This window comes from Neoarius graeffei, chromosome 28, assembly GCF_027579695.1.
Source record: "Neoarius graeffei isolate fNeoGra1 chromosome 28, fNeoGra1.pri, whole genome shotgun sequence".
Lineage (NCBI taxonomy): Eukaryota > Metazoa > Chordata > Actinopteri > Siluriformes > Ariidae > Neoarius > Neoarius graeffei.
Window position 1 is genome coordinate 23761322 of NC_083596.1, and position 23600 is coordinate 23784921.

At 42.2% G+C, this 23600-nt stretch overlaps 1 protein-coding gene across 1 annotated transcript in view; it reads left to right on the forward strand.

Annotated features, from left to right (window-relative positions):
• The window catches only part of tlcd3a (TLC domain containing 3A), a 54396-nt gene that overhangs the window by 20494 nt on the left and 10302 nt on the right, over positions 1–23600 (forward strand). The window contains exon 2 of the mRNA XM_060913343.1: positions 13896–13982. Coding sequence (XP_060769326.1) covers positions 13896–13982 — 87 coding nt within the window. The remainder of the gene's footprint in view (positions 1–13895; positions 13983–23600) is intronic.

The following is a 23600-nucleotide window of genomic DNA, read 5'->3' on the forward strand; positions in this document are numbered from 1 at the left end:
TGTTGCTAACTAAGAAAAAAAAATGGATTAAGTGAAGGGGGAAAATAGATGGTGAATACTTCTTTTGACTTGCTTTTTCAAGGGGGAAAAAAGTGGGGAATTTCAGAACTCGGGGGAATGCTGTGAAAGATGTGCACAACTTTTCATAAATCAATTTGCTGTGATCACACATGGGTGATTAATCATTTATGCATTACCTGCTGGTTTCTCAGTCTTCTCTGCAACAAATGGTTGACACCCCTGCTTCCACATAATCCCATCTACTCAGGCACCCAGGCTGGGGAGCTGCCCAGATACCTGATGGAAGCAGAAACCATTCCACCTGCTCAATTGCATGCTTCTTTGGGTTTATTAGTCCCACCCATCTCAAGAATCTCAGGAGGGCTCTTGGCTGCCAATCACTACTATAAATGATTATCTAAATAAGCAGCGCCATACGCACTATATGGGCCAAGTATTCTGTTCATGAGATGTCTGTGTATCTGGGAGCTCCAAACAAACCAAGTAGAAGGGTGGCAAACTGGTGTTGCAGAAACGGGAGAGCCACCTGGGGTGATGAACACTGCCAGGTGATCCTCCACCAAATGAGTGGCCTCTTCAAGGGATGCCAGTTGGTGGCACTGGATCCACTCTGTGGTTCTTCCCAGAAGCCTTGCAATGAGTTGTTCTAGCACCACCAGATGGATGATTTTGTTGACCTCCTGCTCCTCGGCCAGCATTTGCTGCATCAGGACTCCTTGAGCTGCTGCATGAAGACAAATGGGTGGCCGTTCTGTATGGTGGGTTCCCCCTGGAAGTGTCTGTTCTTCTGGGATCCAGCTGACTTGTAATATGACCACCTGCATGCTTCAGTGCTCCAGCTGCCTCCATGGCGGCGGCAGCAGCAGCTGTTGGGCTTCCCCTGACACGGGGGGGGGGGGGGGGTGTAGTGCCCACTTGTCCTTGGGCCACCCTCAAATAGCTGCCACTCACACCTCCATGAAGGCCTCTGGATTGTCTGTGGAGGACATCTTTTTGAACGTTGTAGCTGGGCCAACTGGAGCGGCCATGGCCGGAGGCATGGTTGGCTGCAGCAGTATCTAGAACATGCAGTGGTTCTTGGCCTGCTCCGGTGTTCCTTGTTTTACAAAAGGGATAACTGTTTTAATCCTTGTTTGCAGTCTTGGCACATTTCTACCAAAAGAAATTGTTCAGAACCTGAAAAGTTGGTTCCCAGCTGGAAACAATGTAGCTGGTTTTTCCAGGGTGAACTGTGACCTCAGTGGATGTGTCGTTTGGAGAGAAAGTGGAGCACAGCAATGGAGAACACAATGGAAAAGAATGCATCTTCAGAAAAAATGGACCAAAAACAAATCTGCAAGAACTAAACAAAGGCTCACATAATCTGTACACTTTGCCATCTTGCTACTACTTTATACTCTTGTACAATGCTCTCATTCATGATGTGTTCTTGATTTACAACAGTTCCACAAAACTGGTGAAAATCTGGGCTGGTTTGCTAGCTGGCACTAAGGTTCAAAGAATCCTGAATGGAACCAGTAATGGACTACAAGTCACCTCAACCTTCTTGGCAGCTGTTATTCTTGCCTCCTCTCCATCAGCAGCTAATGCTTGAACACCCCTGCTTCCACAATGTGACTGATGGGTGTGGGGGTCCCCCCCCCTTCTTTGTTGCCAATTTGTTTAACTCCATGTACAAGTATTCACAGGTCTACAGGAACATTGTCTGCTATCTTGGAACATGGCACCTTTTGGTAGTAAACCAAAGTTGTTGAACATATCCTGATGTAAATATTAGGAAATGAAAGCTGAAATTCTGATCTATGTTCCTTTTTTTTTTTTTTTCTCTCGTGTGTGTGTGTGTGTGTGTGTGTAATTTTATTTTTTAAACTAATCTTGGGCACAGAACCTTCATGCTAAACTAGCTAGCTCAGCAAATTATTGATGGCCAAAATCTTGGGTGTTATGATGTATTCTGAAGGGTTCACGTTGGTTTGAGTCAAGATGGACCACAGCATAAAATGACAAGCATTGCATACTTTTCAACATGACCACTTTGTCCTGTCCCACACTGAAATGAGCCAGTTGCCTTGTTGAAGACATTAGCAGAAATGCCTGGTCATCTAAGCTTTTAAGCAATTTTTTTTTTTCCCGTTTAGAGCTTTTTGCATTTGTTTGGTGACAAGTAAATAAGATTCTGCCTAAAAAACATTTTGGCTGTATCTAGGAAAAGTTTCTTGGACACTTAAAAGCATCAAATAATTCCTTATTCTGTATAAAGTTTATGTAGTACTGTATGTTACATGGATTGGGATGGGGGGTCATCGAACTTGCACTACGTTCAGACTGCAACCTGAAACGACCCATATCCGATTTGTTGTGAAAGCAGATTTTTATTTTTTTTGGTTAGGCCGTTCACATTACCAATTATGAGACTTGTATGCGATCTCCAATATGAACGGAAAACGACCCAAAAGTGTCCCGCATGCGCAAATTGACACGTAATAAACACATCTACGTAATACGTAAACCAAAAAAGCGCACTCCAAGTTTAATTTTCTTTTTTTGTTTTTGTTTAATTATCTGGTTAGTGTTAGTGTGAGGTGTGAGGTGTGTGTGTGTGTGTTTTGTTTCTGAACTGAAATGAAAACGTGTAGCCTGGTAACGAGGGTTGACTCCTAAATGTCTCTCTAATTTCTATAGAAGTGCACTACATGTTACTAGGAAGTAATGGATCTTTAAACTCTATATAGTGCACTCGAGCTTCAGTAGGCAGTCATTTGGGATACGGCCGCTGTATTACCAAACTCTTAATTCAGGCTTAATTTGCACATTTATTTCGTCATAGTAATAAACTTTTTTTTTTTCTACATTTTTATAAATATTTAGATTGTTTATAGCCAGCTGAATTCTGCAACTTCTCTCAGCGCTGGCTCAAGGTGCATAAACACCAGTGCAGTTTGCTATGGAGATGAGGTGAGACCTGGCGATGTGGTACAGGATGGCTTGTTATAAATCAGTTATAGAAACTGTTTTATTTAATCAGGCTAACAGAGATCAACATCCAGGTCCCTACCAAATCCACCATTAGCTTGATCAATTCTATAAAAGTCTATTTAAATTCTGAAAACTGTACAAATGTTGTTTTCCACCAAAGAGGCGGGATTAGCCAACGCAGAGTAGTGACGTTTGTCTCTTGTTGATGACGTGTAGGTCGCATGAATGCGACCTGTCCGGTCAGACTGCAGTCGCATGTGAAAATATCGGATATGCATCGGATTTAGGACCACATATCCAAGCGGCCTGGGTCGCATGTGAAAAAATCGGATCTGTGTCGTTCAGATTGTCAATAACAAATCGGATACAGGTCGCATATGGGCAAAAAAATCGGATATGGGTCGTTTCAGGGTGCAGTCTGAACGTAGTCTTATTTGCAAAGAATTGTGGCTAAAGGTTTTCATTCCAACCAAATAGGAGGCACACTTGATGGTTCACTTTAGTCTCCAATAAACTATTTAAACAAGTGGAATCTGGTACGACTCTTGCTTGATTGGAATGAAAGCCTTCACCTACACACACTGGCCCTTCTATGGATAAGATGGAAACCCCTGGTTTTAAAATATTCAGTCGGCTTTTAATGATGACAATTATATTGGCTGTATATGCAGTGTATTTCCTTTGAATATTTCTGGCCATTAGTGGACCTCCGAGGAAGGATGTGCTTTCCTCAGGATGCAGGAAGAGGATTATTACCAAAGTGATATGAAGACACTATCTGGACATTTCACAATGAAGTGTGTCTCTCTCTCGCTCTGTTTTCTAGTATTTTGAGAACATGCTCAAGCTTGCTGGCTAGATTACTTTTGTTAATTACTTCTATCTGTAAGGGTCGAAGAATGGGTTTATACTTGCTTTGAACTGAACTAGAGCTGCATCTCAAATCTAGGTAGGAGATGATGCGCTAAAGCTATGCTACGAGACCAGCTTCATGAGGATATTGGCACAATTTATTACATATTTTGTAATAAGTCCGGCTACAGTATCAATACATTGTATTGGAGCATGGATCAGAATTTATAATGAGGGGTGTCGTCGTCCCCCCCCCCCCCCCCCCCCCCCCCCGTCTTAAGACGTTTATAATACATGGGGCCAAATTACTCAATTCTGATCGGTCAGTCAAGAAGGGCTCTCTCCTCTCCCCCCCCCCCCCCCCCCCCCCCCCCCCCTTAACGTGGGGCTGTATTTCTGAAATGCTATTGGCTAGTTCGTTGCTTGGTTATGGTTACAAAAATTAGCAAATTGTCAACAAAATGGTTGACTCAGCAATGTTTTGCTATTTGATGAAATGATGAGCCAATTGAAAGCTGCAAGCAAAAATGAAGATGCCAAAAAAGGGATGAATTTTTGGCTTTCCATGTTTAAGAAATGGGCTGCAGAAAGACAAATAACTCTAGTGGCATATGAATGCTGTGAGTTATACAATGTGCTGTTGCAGGGTTGTGTGTGGTTTTTTTTTTTTTTTTTGTGTGATTTTAGATTCTTTAGAAACTGATTTAAACGTGTAAGAAAACATGATTGACAAATGTGAACTTGAATGGCTTCCAAAGTATGAATTTGGCCCTATATATTATAAACAAGTAATTGCATGGATCCTCATAAAATTAAGGCTCAATTTCACTCGTGACTTCAAAGTTTTGAAATTGCCCTTGTCGCAATTTTCAAAACTTCAAAATCACTCATGAAATTAATCCTTAATTTTACTCGGCCCCATACGATTACTTGTACTAATCCTTTATCATGGTGCATTTTATGGAAAGATTGGTAGTTGACTGTGCCTTAAGTGTTTAAGATAAATGTCAGATGTATGTGTCACCACTGCTCCTACTATCTGAAAACGACTGCGATTTTTGTGCGTTTCCTCATTCCACCGAAATTCACTTCTGGTTACAGTTCAGCACACATGCTTCCGAATTTGTGTGGGTTTTTTTTTTTTTTTAAAGATGGGGGTTTTTACATTAAATGCAGCACCCAGGTGTCGAATTTAACCCATATTTTTATGAAGCCAGCTGTGGTGATAACCGCAGTGTGCGCGCGTATCCTGGTTTATAGAAACTTCCCTTCAGAGAGCTATACTATGAATCTGCTCTGAATTCTAGATTGTATGAAAGTGTTAAGCATTAGAATATTATGCTCTAAGTATTTTTTCTGAGTTCACATGGGCCAAACAAAATGAGGGTGTGGGCCTTGTTTGATACATGCCGTAATGTTTCCTTTTTGATTAGCTTTGGATTTTTGGAATAACAAACCTGCTTTGAGGGAGTTGGGCTCCCTACTCGTACCAGAAGTGCTCTGTAACCTGCTACCTCTGCTGTGGCCACCTAGGGTGTAAGAAGAGGAAGAGCTTATCATGAATATTAAATGGAAATATCGTGATGGATGACTTATTAGAATGAAACTTGTTTTGCCAGTATTTTGTGTAGTGATATTTGAGACGATGGTATTCTGTCTCATGCCAACGTGCATCACACTGACCAATTTTCTGGTTGGAGCTTGAAGCCTTTTCAGATCTACTGGAAGCCTATTTTGCATCCCAATCTTCTAAAACGAGTGCAAAGGTGTTTTTGTTTATAAAATTTCCTCCCCCAAAATTTTAGAATTGGTCAATCAACAGCTGAAAGTTTTAAAGAGAATCTAATATTGTCCATGGATTTAAATGGAATCCTTCTACAGCCTCTGGTTTAACATCCCTATGCTGTTCACAGTGGAAAAATATAGATCCCAGAATAGTTTGCATGAAATCTTTAAACAGGTCAACATGGGGAACTTTATGGACAGTGGATGTCACTTTCAATCCCTGTGTGGTACACGGGCAAGAATGTGAACAACGCAGCTCGTGTTTCCTCACACGTATAAATCGGGCCTCTGTTCCAATAGGCAGATAGAAGCAGGCTCACCCTCCTACCAGAAGACATGGGGCTCTGACATACCATGATGACCAACTGTAGTCCCTGGCTTCAGCTACGTGCATTTTGGTTCAGGAGAACAGAATTTTTTTTAGGGAGTAAATCAAGCAAACAAGACAACTGCAAAAATTCTTATGCTTTTGCTACTGAAGAACAAAGTACTAAAAGTGCTTCACTAGTGTATATAAATCACAACGCAAACATCAACGGTTTTGTCAGTTTCACTTACAAAGCAGGTGCTTTTTGGTTGCTTACATTTTAAAATGTCTGTACATCAAGGTGCTGCCATGGAAGGCATCTCCACATACTGTACACAATATTGTATTATGCTTGTTACCTCATCTGGCTAGAAGGCTGAGCTATTGGTGTCTGTTGGTCACAATTCAGTTAAATGGTATCTCCTCTGTCAGTCCTCCATGGATTTCTGTTCCGATTTGCTTTGTTTGAAAGAACTCCTCACACTGCACAAAACGTTTTGTCAAATTTTTTTGCTAACACACTAATAATTAGGCCAAATTGACAAATTTTCCAGGCCTCTCACTACAACTTTATCTCCTCTCTCTTGTTTCTCAGCTGATTCCAGTTCTGAGCGATTTTGTTTTTAGTAGATCTTCATTTGAGGAACAAAACTTAGTCGTTTTTCCTCATCTCATTATCTCTAGCCACTTTATCCTGTTCTACAGGGTCGCAGGCAAGTTGGAGCCTATCCCAGCTGACTATGGGCGAAAGGCGGGGTACACCCTGGACACAGACAACCATTCACACCTATGGTCACCAGTTAACCTGCATGCCTTTGGACTGTAGGGGAAACCGGAGCACCCAGAGGAAACCAGGGCTTTGAACCAGAATTTTTTTCCTATTGGTTCGTTCCAAACAGAAACGGAATTTTAACGTTTTGGGTTCCACCATTAAATAGACATTCCCGAACCGGTTAGAACAAAAAAAATTTCGTTCCCGGAACAGTTAATTACGTTCCCTGTCAGCTGTTTAACAAATGGCTATAAAATTGTCTGTCTCATCCAGCTTAAGCCAAATGTAGGCTAATTCTATTACAACCTTCATTAAATAAGACAAGAAATAATTCAAATCAATTATTTCAAATGTTGGCGATTTGGATTCTCAGTATGTCTTCCCATCTACACAAACAGAAAAAGTGCCAAAAATGAAAGACAATTCATTTAGTGTGTTACCAAAGGCTAGTCAGGCCCTATAGAGGGCTACCGCATGACGTCACCGCGCCGCGAGATTTTGTTAGGTGCCATATTGGAAGACCAAGTACACATCTATACAAGTACATGCATGCATAAAACAAACTACACCTGAAATGTAGCCAGGGCCGGTTCTGCCCTAATCTGGACCCGGGTGCAACATCGCGCAAACCCCCCCCAAAAAAAAAAAACACCAGTCTAAATCAGGACAACCATCACATAACTATAAACATTTTATATCAACTATTTTAACTAAATGGGCTATAATAAATAAGCCTGCAGGCAGCCACGGCGGGCTGCCTCAGAAAAGTAACCATTCAATGACACAACTGAAAGCCTGCAGCCACGGCGGGCTGCCTCAGAAAAGTAACCATTTGTCCTACCTTAAAACTCGTTTTGCATTTTCTGCCTCCTTTTTTGTATTTTCGACCCTCCGTTTATTTTCTTTCCTTTTCTGAAAACCCGATTTGTGTCCAGATATTTTGTTCTGCTACCAACGAACTCGTCAGGTCTCGTCTCTCGAGCCCGCGATGATTCCCGTGGGAAGGGCAACAACTGATACATTTTTACAAACAGCCAATAGGGAGGTTGCAACGTTCAGGCTCTTCTTTGCTCAGACACTCAGTAATTCACTTATCACATGGAGACGTGATAGCAGTCCACCTTCCCGCTCTCTCCATTCAGTCAGCGAACGTCACACAGGAAGTGAACCCCAGCGGGTCATAGAAACTTGCGCAGGAGAAGAATGACTTTTTTTTTTTTTTTTTTTTTTTATTTGTAGGCTATGGAAACTTTGAGGAACGAAATAAAAACCGGTATTAACCGGTTACCATTATTTTTAATAAGCGTTTCTGTTCCGGAACATAAAGTTTCTGGTTTCGTTTCTGTTCCATGTGAAATAGAAAGTTTTTGTTCCTTGAACCGGTTCAAAGCCCTGGAGGAAACCCACGTGGACACGGGGAGAATATGCAAACTCCGCACAAAGTCCCTCGCTGGCCACGGGGCTCGGACCCGGACCTTCTTGCTGTGAGGCGACAGCACTAACCGCTACACCACCGTGCCGCTGACAGTCGTTTTTCCTGTTGTAAGATTTGTGGCGGTTGGTCCTTGCTTACATTTTAATTCTGTCTGTTTTGGTAGTCCTGGCTATTTTGATGGCAGGCCAAATGAGCTGCTATGCCCTTGATGTTCTGGTTTCTTGAATCTCTCCTACTTTTTACATTTTCAGAGATTACAGGGTTGGAAATGAAGATTTATTAAATGACTTGTTTTCACGGGGGGGAGACTAGGCTCAACTCTTTGTTTTCCAGGTTCATGAATGATCTCAAATCATAGTATATTTCTGCATCCTGACTGATGGATCCTACCTTGCTAAAATCTAAGCAGCCTGGTTATTCCTGATATCGACAAACTGCTACTCGCACAGTGCTGTAGGGTGCACAGGAACAGTGATTCCTTGAACAGCTTTGTGTGAGATGGGTTTTGTTTTAGTTAAGTACAAGTACATCAACTATAAAAGTCCACACCAATAAAACTTCATGTCCGTTCTATCAACTAATCGTTGTAGCCCTCAAATAGTACCTGGGCAAGTTGGTCTGGCAAGGTCTGAAACTACTACACGAATTAGTATGTCAGTCATACACCACTCTTGATATTTAATACTGGTACAGTAAGTGATGTACTATTTTGACACATCTGTAGTACAGTCATATGCAGGGCATCTGTGATGTCCCCTCCTGGTATGGGGAGTCCTTTTGTAAGAAGTCAAAATGATGGATTAAATAATCTTACTGATGGAGAAACCTGATCTCTCACTCTGTCTGAAGTACTAACATTCAGCCATTAAACAGCCTCAAGTTTACAACAAACTCTTCTGAGACACGCCGTCACATCATGGCAAACGTTCACAAATTCCACCTTCAAAACAAATGAGTGTTTTATCACAACCAGATGATGGTTGGAAAGGAAAATGGTGGGCGGGAAGATTCACCGCCAAAAAGGCACCAGCAAGCCAGCCGTGTTTGTTTAACAAGCTGCTACTGTAGAGCAAGACCTGCCCCCAAGGACAGAACATAAATGCTGAGAGCATTTAATTCAACAGTCAAAAGACTAGTACAGGTACAGTATGACTCATTACAGAATTGCAATTAGCCTCCCAGAAGTTAAATACTAAAAATAGTGACTGTCTCTCTCAAACGGCTGTCTTTTGAGATTCTAGCATTGCTGTCTAATGAATGCTGAAGAATAGGTACAGAATCTCCATCAGTTTTGACTTCAGGGTCCTTTTAAAAGAAAAGTGGAAAGTAAAAAAGACAAGGAATAGATGTTATAGAAACTCTGTCAGCATTTCACCCCAGTCTTGATGTGGCCCTTGTTTGAAAGGAGCATGAAAAGAGTCCCAAAAAAAAAAAACAAGACAACCTTCTCCTGCCTGACTCGCCCCTCCTTCTCCAGCCCTGAGTAAGGCAGACACACACAAAGAGTAGATTGTGGAAATCTGGGCCTTGTGACAGTGTTCAGCCTGCAAGCCTTCGTGAACTAGGGGTTACTGGGGGGCAGACGTGTGCACGCGCTTTCTCTTCAGGAAGGGGCTGCTTGTTCTGGGGCCAACTCCAGTATAAGTGGTCGGCCTCAGATCATGTGACCTGGTGTCATGATGAGCACGTCTCATCCCCTACAGGGAAAACTTTTTATTCTTTTGTTGCATAAACAGCATTTTGTGTGGCCAATTTTATTTATTTATTTAATAAATTCATTCCCATTTTTTGCTTTAGTAATTCTTGTTGATTTTAAATACAGGCACTTGGAGGCTTTTCGTTCCTGCTGTGCATTTCAGGAATACTAACATGGAGACAATAAATGCAGAGTGTTTGCAACTCACAGAGCTGCTGCTGGTCCAGAGCTCCACACATACTAGGTTGGAGGAACTGGTTTACATAATTAATATGCACAGTCGGGGTGTGTGTGTGAGGGAGACCGTGTGTGGGTGGCTGTGCTGGGTGAGCAGTTGAGCGCACACACATGACACTGTCCTCCTTTTGTAACCCAAGGTAGGGAAATGTTTGTGGCCCAGCTGATTTTTCCACATGACTTAAGTGTTTTCAATGTGCACATTTGATTTAACCTCATCAGACCTTTTTCAGGAGAAATTCCTTGCGGTGTTCAGACTACCACTGTTTATTTCTTTCAGTGACAGAGATGCCACATTTTTAGTGTGAAAAAGATAATAGGAAAATGTGTATCCTTTCATTTCCATCAGTAATCTGCGCAAGTGTAATAAAAATTGGTGTCCACAATTTATTTTTTAAAAAAGTGGCTAAAATGTAGTGTTGATGGCAAATAATTTGTCCAGCTAATAAAATCAGTTTTTAATAATAGCCAGACTGTTTGTAGTGCAGCAAGTGGTGGGATTTGGGAATGAGCACAGTAGTTACAGAATGAAAGTGTGTGTGTGGCGCCCCCTCCCATGCTAAAATGTAACTGGGTCTCCTCCCCCAAATGGCTGCTTTGGATTAAACCACCCTGGTAAGTGCTGTATCAGCAGACTACTTGGTCCACTGATTCTGGACACACACATGCACTCTGTCTGAGAAGTGCGAATCAGAGACCTCTTGCTGCTAGCAGACTGACAGCTGTTACTGGGTGACAGTCTGGCTTTGCGTGGTCTATCGGACATGTTCCGTTCAGCTAGCATGATATTGAGCAAGCTGTATGTGTGTGGGTCCCCCCCCCCCCCTGTAAATGTGTGAAGAATATATAATGAAGTTTTGGTAGCCTTTCAGGTGTTCAGCGCAGCTTTAGTTTCAGTTTATTTATTCAGTGCTTAAACCTAACACTGGATTATCCTTGTCTTCTCTTTTTATGCCTCCGCCACCTTAAAGTGCAGGAGGCATTGTTTTCGGGTTGTCAGTCTGTTCGTCCGTCCCGAAACCTTGTAAACGTGATATCTCAAAGGCTAATGAAAGGAATTTCACCAAACTTTCACCATTTGTGCGCTTTGGGACAAACATGAACTGATTTTAGATTTTGAGGTTAAAAGGTCACAGGTCAAGATTACTATGAGGTCAAATGGCCATCCCTAAATCACAACTTAAGGCGTGTAGTCTACCAGTCGGAGGCATCGACATCGTTGGCGTCGAGTTCTATCTAGTTCCTGGCTGACAAAGTGATTTCTATGCATGCACAGCAGAAAAGTTGTCACTGGATGTTCATATGAGCTCTGATGCGTGACCTCATGTTTGTCTTGACAACGTGCAATACTATAACCATATTGCATGCCCATTCTTCATTGGGGAGAGTGACATAGCACATGGATGATGAGCAAGAGGATATTGCATGCCATCAATAAACCCACTAAAAGGGAATAGGTTTTTTTTTTTTTTTTTTTTTCCCAAGAAAAGTGGCCTTGTGTGTGTCTGTATACATAACAATGGAGATTGAATGTGTGCAAAGTGCACGCAAGTTTCCTAGGTCTGAAGCAGTTGATCTACATGGCTGTGCTGTGTGGAGAAACTCGTACAGTGGTGTGAAAGTGTTTGCCGCCTTCCTGATTTTTTTTTTTTTCTTTTTTTTTTTGCATGTTTGTCACACTTAAATGTTTTCAGATCATCAAACAAACTTAAATATTAGACGAAGATAACACAAGTGAACACAAAATGCAGTTTTTAAATGGAGGTTTGTATTATTAAGGGGGGAAAAAAATCCAAACTTGTATGACTGTGTGAAAGTGATTGCCCCCTAAACCTAATAACTGGTTGGACTACCTTTTGGCAGCAATAACACTTGATTGCAGTTTGCGATAACTGGCAATGAGTCTTTTACAGCACTGTGGAGGAATCTTGGCCCACTCACCTTTGCAGAATTTGTTGCAATTCAGCCACATTGGAGGGGTTTTGAGCATGAACCGCCTTTTTAAGGTCATGCCACAGCATCTCGATCAGCTTCAGGTCAGGACTTTGACTAGGCCACTCAAGTCTTCATTTTGTTTTTCTTAAGCCATTCAGAGGTGGACTTGCTGGTGTGTTTTGGATCATTGTCCTGCTGCAGAACCCAAGTGCGCTTCAGCTTGAGGTCACGAACAGATGCCCAGGCATTCTCCTTCAGGATTTGGTAGACAGCAGAATTCATGGTTCCATTTACCACAGCAAGTCTTCCAGGTCCTGAAGCAGCAAAACAGCCCCAGACCATCACACTACTACCACCACCATATCTTACTGTTGGTGGTACTGTATGATCCTTTTCTGAAATGCTGTTCCTTTTACACCAGATGTAATGGGACATGCACCTTCCGAAAAGTTCAATTTTTGTCTTGTCAGTCTACAGAGTATTTTTCCCAAAAGTCTTGGGGATCAAGATGTTTTCTGGCAAAACTGAGACGAGCCTTTTGTTCTTTTTGCTCAGCAGTGGTTTTCGTTTTGGAACTCTGCTATATGCAGGCCATTTTTGCCTAGTCTCTCTTATGGTGGAGTCATGAACACCTGACCTTAAGTGAGGCCTGCAGTTCTTTTGAATGTTGTTGTGGGGGTCTTTTGTGACCTCTTGGATGAGTCGTCGCTGCACTCTTAGGGTAATTTTGGTCAGCTGGCCACTCCTGGGAAGGTTCACCACTGTTCCATGTTGTCGCCATTTGTGGATAATGGCTCTCACTGTGGTTCGCTGGAGTCCTAAAGCTTTTAGAAATGGCTTTATAACCTTTTTTCAGACTGATGGATCTCGATGACTGTGTTTTCTCATTTGTTCCTGAATTTCTTTGGATCGCAGCATGATGTCTAGCTTTTGAGGATCTTTTGGTCTACTTCACTTTGTCAGGCAGGTCCTATTTAAGTGACTTCTTCTTGATTTGATAACAGGTGTGGCAGTAATTGGGCCTGGGTGTGGCTAGAGAAATTGAACTCAGCTTTCCAAAGATGTGTGAAACCAGTTACAGTAACTTGTTTTAACGAGGGGGGCAGGCAATCACTTTTTCACACTGGGTCATGTCGGTTTGGGTATCCCCCCCCAACCATTTAAAAACTGCATTTTGTGTTCTATCTTTGTCTAATATTTAAATTTGTTTGATCTGAAACATTTAAGTGTGACAAATATGCAAAAAAAGAAATCAGGAAGGGGGTAAACACTTTCACACCACCGTCTCGCGCTCTCTCTCTGGAACTGCTTATCCTGTGTGGGTGAGCTGGAGCCTATCCTGGCTGACTATGGGCAAGAGGTGGGTTAAACTCCAAGTTGTCAGATTGTTGCAGGGCTGACACATGGAGACAACCATTCACACACACCTCTATGGTCAATTTAGAATTACCAGTTAACCTAACCTGCATGTCTTTTTTTTGGACTGTGGTGGGAAACCCATGCAGGCATGGGGGGGAACATGTAAACTCCTGCATGGAAAGGGCCCCCCCCCCCCCATCAGCCACTGGGCTCAAACCCAGAACCTTCTTGCTGCAAGGTGATGGTACTAACCACTACACCACTGTGCCACCCCAAGAAATGTACAGCAAAGTAGTAATCATTATGGTGTGCATGTGCACGCACATGGTGCTCTGTAATGACCTGGCATCCCATCCAGGCTGTATTCCCACCTAGTGTTCTGGGATAGGCTCCTGATCCACCACAACCTTGAGCAGGACAAAGCACTTACTGAAGATAAATGAACATGGCCAAAAAGATAAGTGTTCCTGTTAATTTAGTGTTCAAACTGTGTGTGTGTGTCTGTCTGTCTCTCTCTCAGGCTGGTCTCCTCTGTTCATGCCATCATGGCCACCACGGCTGGAATCATCGTGGTGTCCTCGTGCAGAGAGAACGTGATAACAGACAGGTGAGTCATCTAATACCACACTGTGCCTCGGCTCCTATGAACCGGTCAGCTCTGCCATGTCAGTGTCTGTTTATCTATCCACTTCTGTGGATGAGGTGTGTGTGTGTGTGTATACATGAACCTGTTTACTTAATTGTCTTACAATCAACTGTAATATGTGCAGCATCCATGACCAAGAGCATTTTTGTTGGTAAACCTAAGTTCAGAGAGGGAGAGAGACACACGGTGGCATTAGTCAGGTGGTAATGTGAGGTGCCACTCTCAATCAACACAGCCATAGCAAAGTATTTATTTAATATAATTTATAGCCGTAACCTACTTACTCATGGTTAAGCATTTAAAAGTTGGCTGCTGTTGTCATTCATGTTATCCAGAGATCAATACGTTTTGTTTTTGGGTTCCCCTTACCCAACTCAACAACTTTTATTTTAAAAAGGCTTCAACCAAGTCCGTTGCATTTAAAACACTTGTACTCATACTGAAAGTCTAGTGTATAATAAAATAAATCTTACAATTAGGGGGGAAAAAATTTCAGAAAACTTTGTCTTGTGTCCTAAAGATGAAAAGGTTCAGAAATGGCTGGAGTAGTGATGTAAAGTGGTACAAACATGAAATAAAAGCTAAAGTGCTTTTAATTTCTTCTATTTCTGTACAAAGGGGTTAAGGAGGCTGGTCTTGTACACTGATGTGACTCAATGTCTGGAAAGAGATATACTATACACAATAAATGCAAAGTAACCAAACTCCCCCCCCCAAAAAAAAAAATCATGCTCACATCCACTCCCCTAGAAAGCTACAATAACCCTTTCTAGTGGTTTTTATTGTACTTGGTAGGTTCGGTTTCATTTTGTATAATTTTTCATAATCTATATATTCTAGCCCCTTTCACTGGATATGAGCAATCATGCACTTTCATTGGCTACTATGCTATCAGCTCATACATCATGAGTAGAGAAAATCAAGATGGTTGTGCCTTGGTGAACTAACCAAGGATAAAATTACAAACTCGAAAACAAAATTACAAAAAAGGCAACAAAATATGGAATGAAAGTATTTGGTCTTTTGTCATGCATTTTTGTGGCGACTGCCTCATAGAGGCTGTAGCCAGTCATCGTGTTGTAAGAATGAGTGTAACAATAGCGCACACTGCATACAGGTGTTTCTATTAAAATGGCTGGTGGGTGTATACAGTTCAGTTCACCATTCGAAATAAATGGACTAGAATAAAAAAATTGTTTTCAGACATGTTTATGCTCATTACCGAGGGGAAGTGCGTTCCTGTTTTAAAATCTACTCCAGGTTGTCCCCCTTTCTTTGCCTTCAGCCAGTGGTTCCATGTGTGATGTAGATGTGATGCACTTCCGAGTTGTTACGGGAAGTTGTCGGAGTATTGAGACCACGGAGCTCTGGCACCGGGCCTTTTCCCGGAAATGAGCATTTCGGTCATGGTGACAGCATGTGTATGTTGGCCTCAGTTTTGAAAACTAAGAGTAGAATAATGTATACCAAATGTATGTACTTTTATTTTACTTCTGTGAGCTTCATTTTTGTGGCTACTGCCTCATGGAGTATACTAGTGCATCTCAAAAAATTAGAATACCGTGGAAAAAGTTACTTTTTTTCATAATTTAATTCAAAAAGGTAAACTTTCATATATATATTCATTACATGTAAAGTGAAATATTTAAAGACTTTTTTTGTTTTAATTTTGATGATTATGGCTTATAGCTCATGAAAATCAGAAATCCAGTATCTCAAATTATTAGAATATTCCCCAAGATCAATCAAAAAAGGATTTACAAGACAGAAATGTCCAACTTCTGAAAAGTATATTCATTTATACACTCAATACTTGGTTGGGGCTCCTTTACCATGAATTACTTTATCAATGCGGTGTGGCATGGAGGAGATCAGTCTGTGGCACTGCTGAGGTGTTATTGAAGCCCAGGTTGCTTTGATAGTGGCCTTCAGCGTATCTGTATTTTTGGGTCGGGTGTTTCTCATCTTCCTCTTGACAATACCCCATAGGTTCTCTATGGGGTTCAGGTCAGGCAAGTTGGCTGGCCAATCAAACGCAGTAATATCATGGTCAGCAAACCATTTGGTAGTAGTTTTGGCACTGTGGGTAGGTGCTAAGTCCTGCTGGAAAAGGAAATCAGCATCTCCAAAAAGCTCGTCAGATGGAAGCATGAAGTGCTAGAAAATTTCCTGGTAGATGGCTGTGTTGACTTTGGACTTGATAAAATACAATGGACCAACACCAGCAGATGACATGGCACCCCAAATCATCAGACTGTGGAAACTTCACATTGGGCTTCAAACACCTTGGGTTCTGTGCCTCTCCACTCTTCCTCCAGACTCTAGAACCGTGATTTCCAAATTAAATGCAAAATGTACTTTCATCTGAAAAGAGGACTTTGGACCACTGAGCAACAGTCCATTTCTTTCTCTCCTTAGCCCAGATAAGACACTTCTGACATTGTCTCTGGCTCAGGAGTAGCTTGATTTTTAGGAATGCGGAAGTTGTATCCCCTTTCTTGATGTCTGTTCGTGATGGGTCTTGATACACTGACACCAGCCTCAGTCCACTCCTTGTGAAGCTCTCCCAAGTTCTTGAATCGACTTTTCTTGACAATCCTCTCAAGACTGCGGCCATCCCTGTTGCTTGTGCACCTTTTCCAGCCAGCCTTTTCAGCAATGACCTTTTGTGGCTTACCCTCCTTGTGGAGGGCATCAGTGGTGATCTTCTGGACTGCGGCCATCCCTGTTGCTTGTGCACCTTTTCCAGCCACCCTTTTCAGCAATGGCCTTTTGTGGCTTACCCTCCTTGTGGAGGGCATCAGTGATCATCTTCTGGACAACAGTCAAGTCAGCAGTCTTCCCCATGATTGTGGTTGTGTGTACTGAACTAGACCGAGAGATACACTGTGTTCATACTGTTTTACTCAAACTCGAAATGAAATATTCTAATATTTTGAGATGGGTTTTTGTACTGTATGCCATACTGATTAAAATAGAAAAATGCTTGAAAACATTTTAGTTTGTGTAATGAGTCTATAATATTTTTCACTTAAATAACTGATGGAAAATATTGAACTTTTTCACAATATTCTAATTTTTTGAGATGCACGAGTATATGCTAGGGTATTAGGCAGAAAAAGAAAATTACCAGTCAAAAATAATATTTTATATAATCCTGATGAGCGCCACAGGCGCGAAGTCCCTCTAGGGGGGTCTGGGGGCATGCCCCCCCAGAAAATTTTTGAAATTTAGACTTCATTTCCTGCATTCTAGGACATTTTCAGGGTGAAATGGCGTGTAATTTTTGATCAGAAATATTGCATATTTTTACTTTGTATTTTTTTTTCAGTTTCACTCCTGAATGTATCAGATGTATGTATGGTGTTTAATTTGGTAACAAAAGTGAAAAGAAAATAAACAATGAATTGTATATAATCTTTTGATCTAGTTACAGTATTGAATGAATTAAAAAAAAAACCAACAGTATTCTATTTTACGTGGCACAAATAAAATCGCAGAATGTCTGTCACTGACTATCATCCATAATATTTTGACCAAACTACTCAAAAATTAAAATTAACTTTGAAAGAACGGGAACTGAGTTTCTTTGGTTTACACAAAGATTACAGACGTCGAGGGGCCTGCAAGAATCGGTCTGCTGCTGCATCAAAGTCAAATTCCTGACGATCTAACTTTTCGTAGCTTTGTCTGATAAGCTGCTCCAGCCTAACTATACTTAATTTTGTTCTCAACTTGGTTTTGATCCTGTTCTGAACAGAAAAGACTCGCTCAGCCTCTGCATTGCCAACAAGCACACATATTGCCATTGACATGAGGTGAAACATGCTTGGATAGAGCCGCTGATTTGGCATGTTTGGACCTCCAAATATCTTCATCATGAGCTGAGTTGGTCTTGCAAAATGACCCTCTTCCTGCCATTCATCATCACCATCTGTTGAGAACCTGTTCTGGTATACTAGTCACTTGAAGACAAGAAATTCTCCTCTTGCCTGTCTGAGGGTCGCTATCCCTATCGATCGGACGGTGACCCCCCCCACACGGGGGGGCGCCTCCGCGGCTGGAGGCTCGCAGGCGCCCGCTAGGCGCCTCCGTCCTCCTAAACCCAGATGCGCCTCGCGCCTCTCAAGGCTCTCTCCCCCGACACGCGCCTCCCGCGTCACGCCGTGCGAACGCCTCGGCCCACCCCCCGCGGACGCGCGCGGCTGCCGGTGGATCCTTCCACTCTGGCTGCCCGCGCGTGCCCCGGACCGGGACGAGACGGGGTCGCGGCCACGGGCGCGAGAGGCTCAGGCTGAGGCCGGGGGTCTGAACGACGAGAGGCGAAGGGCTGCCTGAAGGGGAGGGCCCCCTCTCCCTTTTTTCGAAAACCCCATCCGAACGCGACCTCAGATCAGACGAGACGACCCGCTGAATTTAAGCATATTACTAAGCGGAGGAAAAGAAACTAACCAGGATTCCCTCACTAGCGGCGAGCGAAGAGGGAAGCGATGAAATATTCTGATTTTTCATTTCAAGTTTTCAGTATTTTTCGTATTAAACTGTGTTTCTTACGATTTGTAAATGATGGCGGAACATAACTGGATTTATCGGATGACGTGGGAGTATTCATGTGCGAAAAATTTCGCCATTATCGTCCGTTTCAGTATCCGTCTGTGTGTATACTTGCCCGTTGAAATCGGTAATTGCCCGTCAAATTTACGGGTGGACGGGTCTCTGCCTAATACCTTAGTATATGCTTCATTTACTGTATGGCCATGGTATCGGAAAAATTTTATTAATAAGCAGTACTCATAGGGTACATAGCTTTCTCAAATTGCTACGGTCACTTCACCAGTTTGTTTTAAGTGGAAATGATTTTGTCGGCTGTTTTGTACAAGGGTTTTGGTTTTTTGGGTTTTTTTTTTTTTTTTTTTTTTTTTGGTTTTTTTGCCATTTTCATTTGTTCATAATGCAATTACAAGAAACAAACAGGCAGCCATACAGAACCATCACAGCCCTCCCCATTACATACTGATTTGATATACTGACTCAATATACACCAATGCCCGGGGACACCCCCCCCGGAGTTTAAACCAATACTGTAATCAAAATACATCCATGCTTGGCTATTTTTACTTGGGACATTCTGCGCTCTTCCAATCATAAGTTCAAAGGCAGCTGTCTCTGACGTAAGCTGAAGCCATTCCTTAACTTCGGGTCTATGTGGGCTCTTCCATTTACGCAGAAGAATACTGGCAGCTACAGTAAGACTTATTAGCCCAACTTCAGCTTTCGTAAGGCCCTTGGGCATAAAAGACTTCTCCCCAACAGGCACATTTGTGGGGACTTCGGTAAAGGTTGACTGAGCCAGCCCTCAAACTTTTGCAAAACTACCTTCCAAAAGGGCATTATCAAGGGGCAATCCCATAATGCATGGAGAAGTGTCTCCACTTCCTTATTACACTTCCAGCATTTATTATCCTGGGTTAACCCCATTCTAAACAACTTATTAGGTGTATAATAATACCTATGTACAATTTTGTAGTGAATGAATTCATTTCTAGCATCCCTTGTAGCCCTTCCCACATTTGAAATTGTCTTGCCATATGTCCATAAATATCCTTATCAAACTCTTTTTGCCATATTATCCTTAAGTTTTTCTCAGTTTGATTTGGATGCTTGACGTTTTCTTATAAAATACAGAGGCAGAGTATAATACATGTGGAGAATTAAGGAACTCCTGTACCACATTTCCATTTTCTCTCCTCAAACCAAAAACAGACCCCACAGTACTTCTCAACTGTAGATGCCTCCAAAAATCCCCTTTGTCAATTAAATTGAGCCGTTCTTTAAGATCCTCAAAAGACATAAATGACTGATCTCTATACAGTTCTTGAACAGTGTGTATGCCTTTCGCCAGCCATGTTTGCCATAGGAATACCTCCCCCCCCCCCCCCAGTACAAATTGAGGGATTATTCCATATCGAGGAGTAGCTTTGCTTCTGTTGTGGAATCTTCATCTTATGTACCCTTGCCCATGCCCACTGTGAATGTTTTTAAAGTTAAGTTGTCCCCCCACCCCCTGCCTGATTCTTCTGTGATAAAAGTTCCACAACGCCAGATAGGTATGCAAGTGCTTCTTCCATCTTAACCCATCTCGGACTGGAATCATAAGTACCCTAATGTCTTGCTAACTTGTTCCTCTCAAATGCTGTTATATAATTCCATGTTTGGGAGTGCTAAACCACCAATATCTCTTGAGGCAAAAAGTTTCTTTAGCTTAATTGTGTTTGGGTTTTTTTTTTTTTTGCCCCCCCCCCCATAAAAACTGTGGTTAACTTATATTGCTTAAACATTACATCAGGAATAACTACTGGTATCATAGAGATGTAGTTAAATTGTGTGGAAACAACCATTTTAATTATATTAATTTTTCCCTATAAGGTGAAGTTTATCAACCTCCATTTGTCCAAATTCATCTTAATCTTACTAATGTGTCCCCTTTTTAAGATCAATTATTTCTTAAATCTGGGCACAATCTAATACCTAAATATTTTTCATTCCAGTTTGGACCCATTTAAACTGAAATGTGGTTATTGTGGCCTGATTGCATCCCTTAGATATTGACATGCACTCAGATTTCTCCCAATTTTTATTTATCTTTATAGCCTGACAATGTAGAAAAAGACTATTATAGATAAGAGGTTGGGAATTGACAAAGGATCCTCAGTAAGTAATAAAATATCGTCTGCATAGAGCAGGGGTGGGCAATCCCCCCCCCCATGTGGCCACATGAGAAACAGAATTTTGTGGCGGGCCGGACCAAAAGGCTGAACTAAATTCTGCATAATATTAATTTGTATTTCTTTATATAAAGCAGTAAATAACATTTTTTTACAAGCTGCTAAGACTGGTAAGAGTATTGGAAAAAAACCAAGGCTGCCTTACAAAAGTCATTTATTCAATCAAATTTCCCAAAACAATGTTTAACAAAATATGAATGTTTGTAACCCCCCCAGGTCACATTCACCCCAAAACAAGACATCACAATATTGTCTTTCTACTCCAAATATCAAGCAAGATGCATCATATTATAATGATGCCCACATTTGTAGTCTAATCACCTAATTTGGTGTTTTTCAGTTTTTTGGATCTGCTCTCCGCAAACTAAACACATGGCTGTATCTCTGACTTCAGTAAATAAATACTTAGCAGTCCATGTTTTGTTGAAAAGCCCTGCATCAGCATCTACCTTCTTTTTGCAGACACTTTGGGGGCTAAAGTCTTATGAGCTGCTCGCAACAACGTCAATTCGGTGTAGGCATCAGATCTACAGATCGGCTCCGGCGCCTGCTGGTGACGTCACACAATGTGATTGGCTGGACCGTTTGAAGGATGACGTACAAGTTTGTGGTTGGTCTGGACAAATTACGGAAGTAGTTATCGCGGGATTAGGTTTTGTGGGATTTCATGTCATGTTCATGTCACGAGCATTGCGTTTTTGTTGAGCACAACTTCAAAATAAAAGCAATGCACATTGTCTATGCATGAGGTAAAATTAGAAAATGCGTTCATTTTGTAATTTCTAATTAACCTTACATGGGCCGGTCAGAATGAACCAAAGGGCCGGATGCGGCCCGCGGGCCGTAAAATGCCCAGGTCTGGCATAGAGGAATATTTTTGTTTTATCACTGCTGCTCTTGGATTTGAATAAATGATATTCATCCATTTGATAAAGCCATCTCCACACCCAAATTTTTGAAGTGTGTTGTGCAGAAAGCTCCATTCTACCCTATCGAATGCTTTTTGGGCATCCAAAGATGGTGACTCTTGCTTTGCTTTTATTATGGTTGAGGTGCAATAGGTGCCTAACATTTCAGTGGATGATCTCCCTTTAATGAAGCCTACTTGATCAGGGTGTATTAGATGTGGCAAAACTTTCTCTAGTCTAGTAGCCAGTACTTTTGTCAGAATTTTACAATCCACATTGATAAGATTGACCGGTCTATAACTAGCTGGATCAGTAGGGTCTTTATCCTTTTTAACAATTGGAGATTAGAGCTTCGTTAAATGTATTTGGCAGTTTACCCACTGAGACTCTTCATAGACTTGTCAAGATGGGAGCCAGCTGATCAATAAACCTCCTTATATTCTGAAGGAAAACCATCCAAACCGGGCGGCACGGTGGTGTAGTGGTTAGCGCTGTCGCCTCACAGCAAGAAGGTCCTGGGTTCAAGCCCCGGGGCCGGCGAGGGCCTTTCTGTGTGGAGTTTGCATGTTCTCCTCGTGTCCGCGTGGGTTTCCTCCGGATGCTCCGGTTTCCCCCACAGTCCAAAGACATGCAGGTTAGGTTAACTGGTGACTCTAAATTGACCGTAGGTGTGAATGTGAGTGTGAATGGTTGTCTGTGTCTGTGTCAGCCCTGTGATGACCTGGCGACTTGTCCAGGGTGTACCCCGCCTTTCGCCCGTAGTCAGCTGGGATAGGCTCCAGCTTGCCTGCGACCCTGTAGAAGGATAAAGCGGCTAGAGATAATGAGATGAGAACCATCCAAACCAGGTGATTTCCTGGCCCTCATTGATGCAATTGCAGTTTTGACTTCATCCACTGTTGCAGGACAGTCCAACAACTTCCTTCTGATCCTCTAATGTTTCTGGCAGTTTAATCTTGGAGAAAAAGGCATGTTTTGTTTTTCATGTGGTCTTTTTGCAAGAGAACCCATGTATAGCACAGCGCACACAACATTCCTGAGCATTGACAGCTTTTTTTTTTTTTTTTTTTTACAGTAGCTCATGATGCTTAAATTGGGTGTTATTGCAGAAGTGTGGAACAGCTTGATTCTGCATTCTCTGCAGATGTGTTCACACCACGGGCGATTTGCTCTAAGGCAACGAGGGAGGCTCAGCCTCCTCTAAAAATGCCCTTATAACTTTGTGTGCGTGAGTTTTTCCCCCTCGTGACAGCGCGATGCACCGCAGCCTCAGTGGGCTTCAATGGCATTTGGGAGCTATGCGCTTTTCAATCTCAAAATGCAAGATGATTATTGGACAAATACTGCGAAAACGCCCACCCACGGAGTCTCACGGACTCCCAGCCTCAGTGGACTTCAATGGCATTTGGGAGCTATGCGCTTTTCAATATCAAAATGCAAGACTATTATTGGACAAATACTGCGAAAATGCCCGCCTACGGACTCCCAGCCTCACATGGGAGGGACATGGCAGTTTCCGCGAGGAGACTGGTGATTGGTGAAAGTGGCCAAATATTTTCTTTGACAGCTCATTTCAACTATAGACAGGCAGCGGTGAATCTCAGTTCAGTCCCATGCGGATTCGCAAGTGCTGTGGTGTACTGTAAGAGGTCAGCTTACATTTCGATTTCATTCATTACATACGGTTTCTACCAGCTTTTTTAGTTTGTATATATTTTCATTGTAAATATAGTGTTGTCAAGTTTGCTATCTTGGTTCCAGAAATTTCGTTTATTTGAGTGACTGAACTTGAGGGGGCTAGTCAGCTAGCAAGAAAGCTGCGCACGGATGCCAAGCATTGCTGATTTAATTTTGGCGAAGCCATTTGCCAGTCTTCCTTTCGAGGA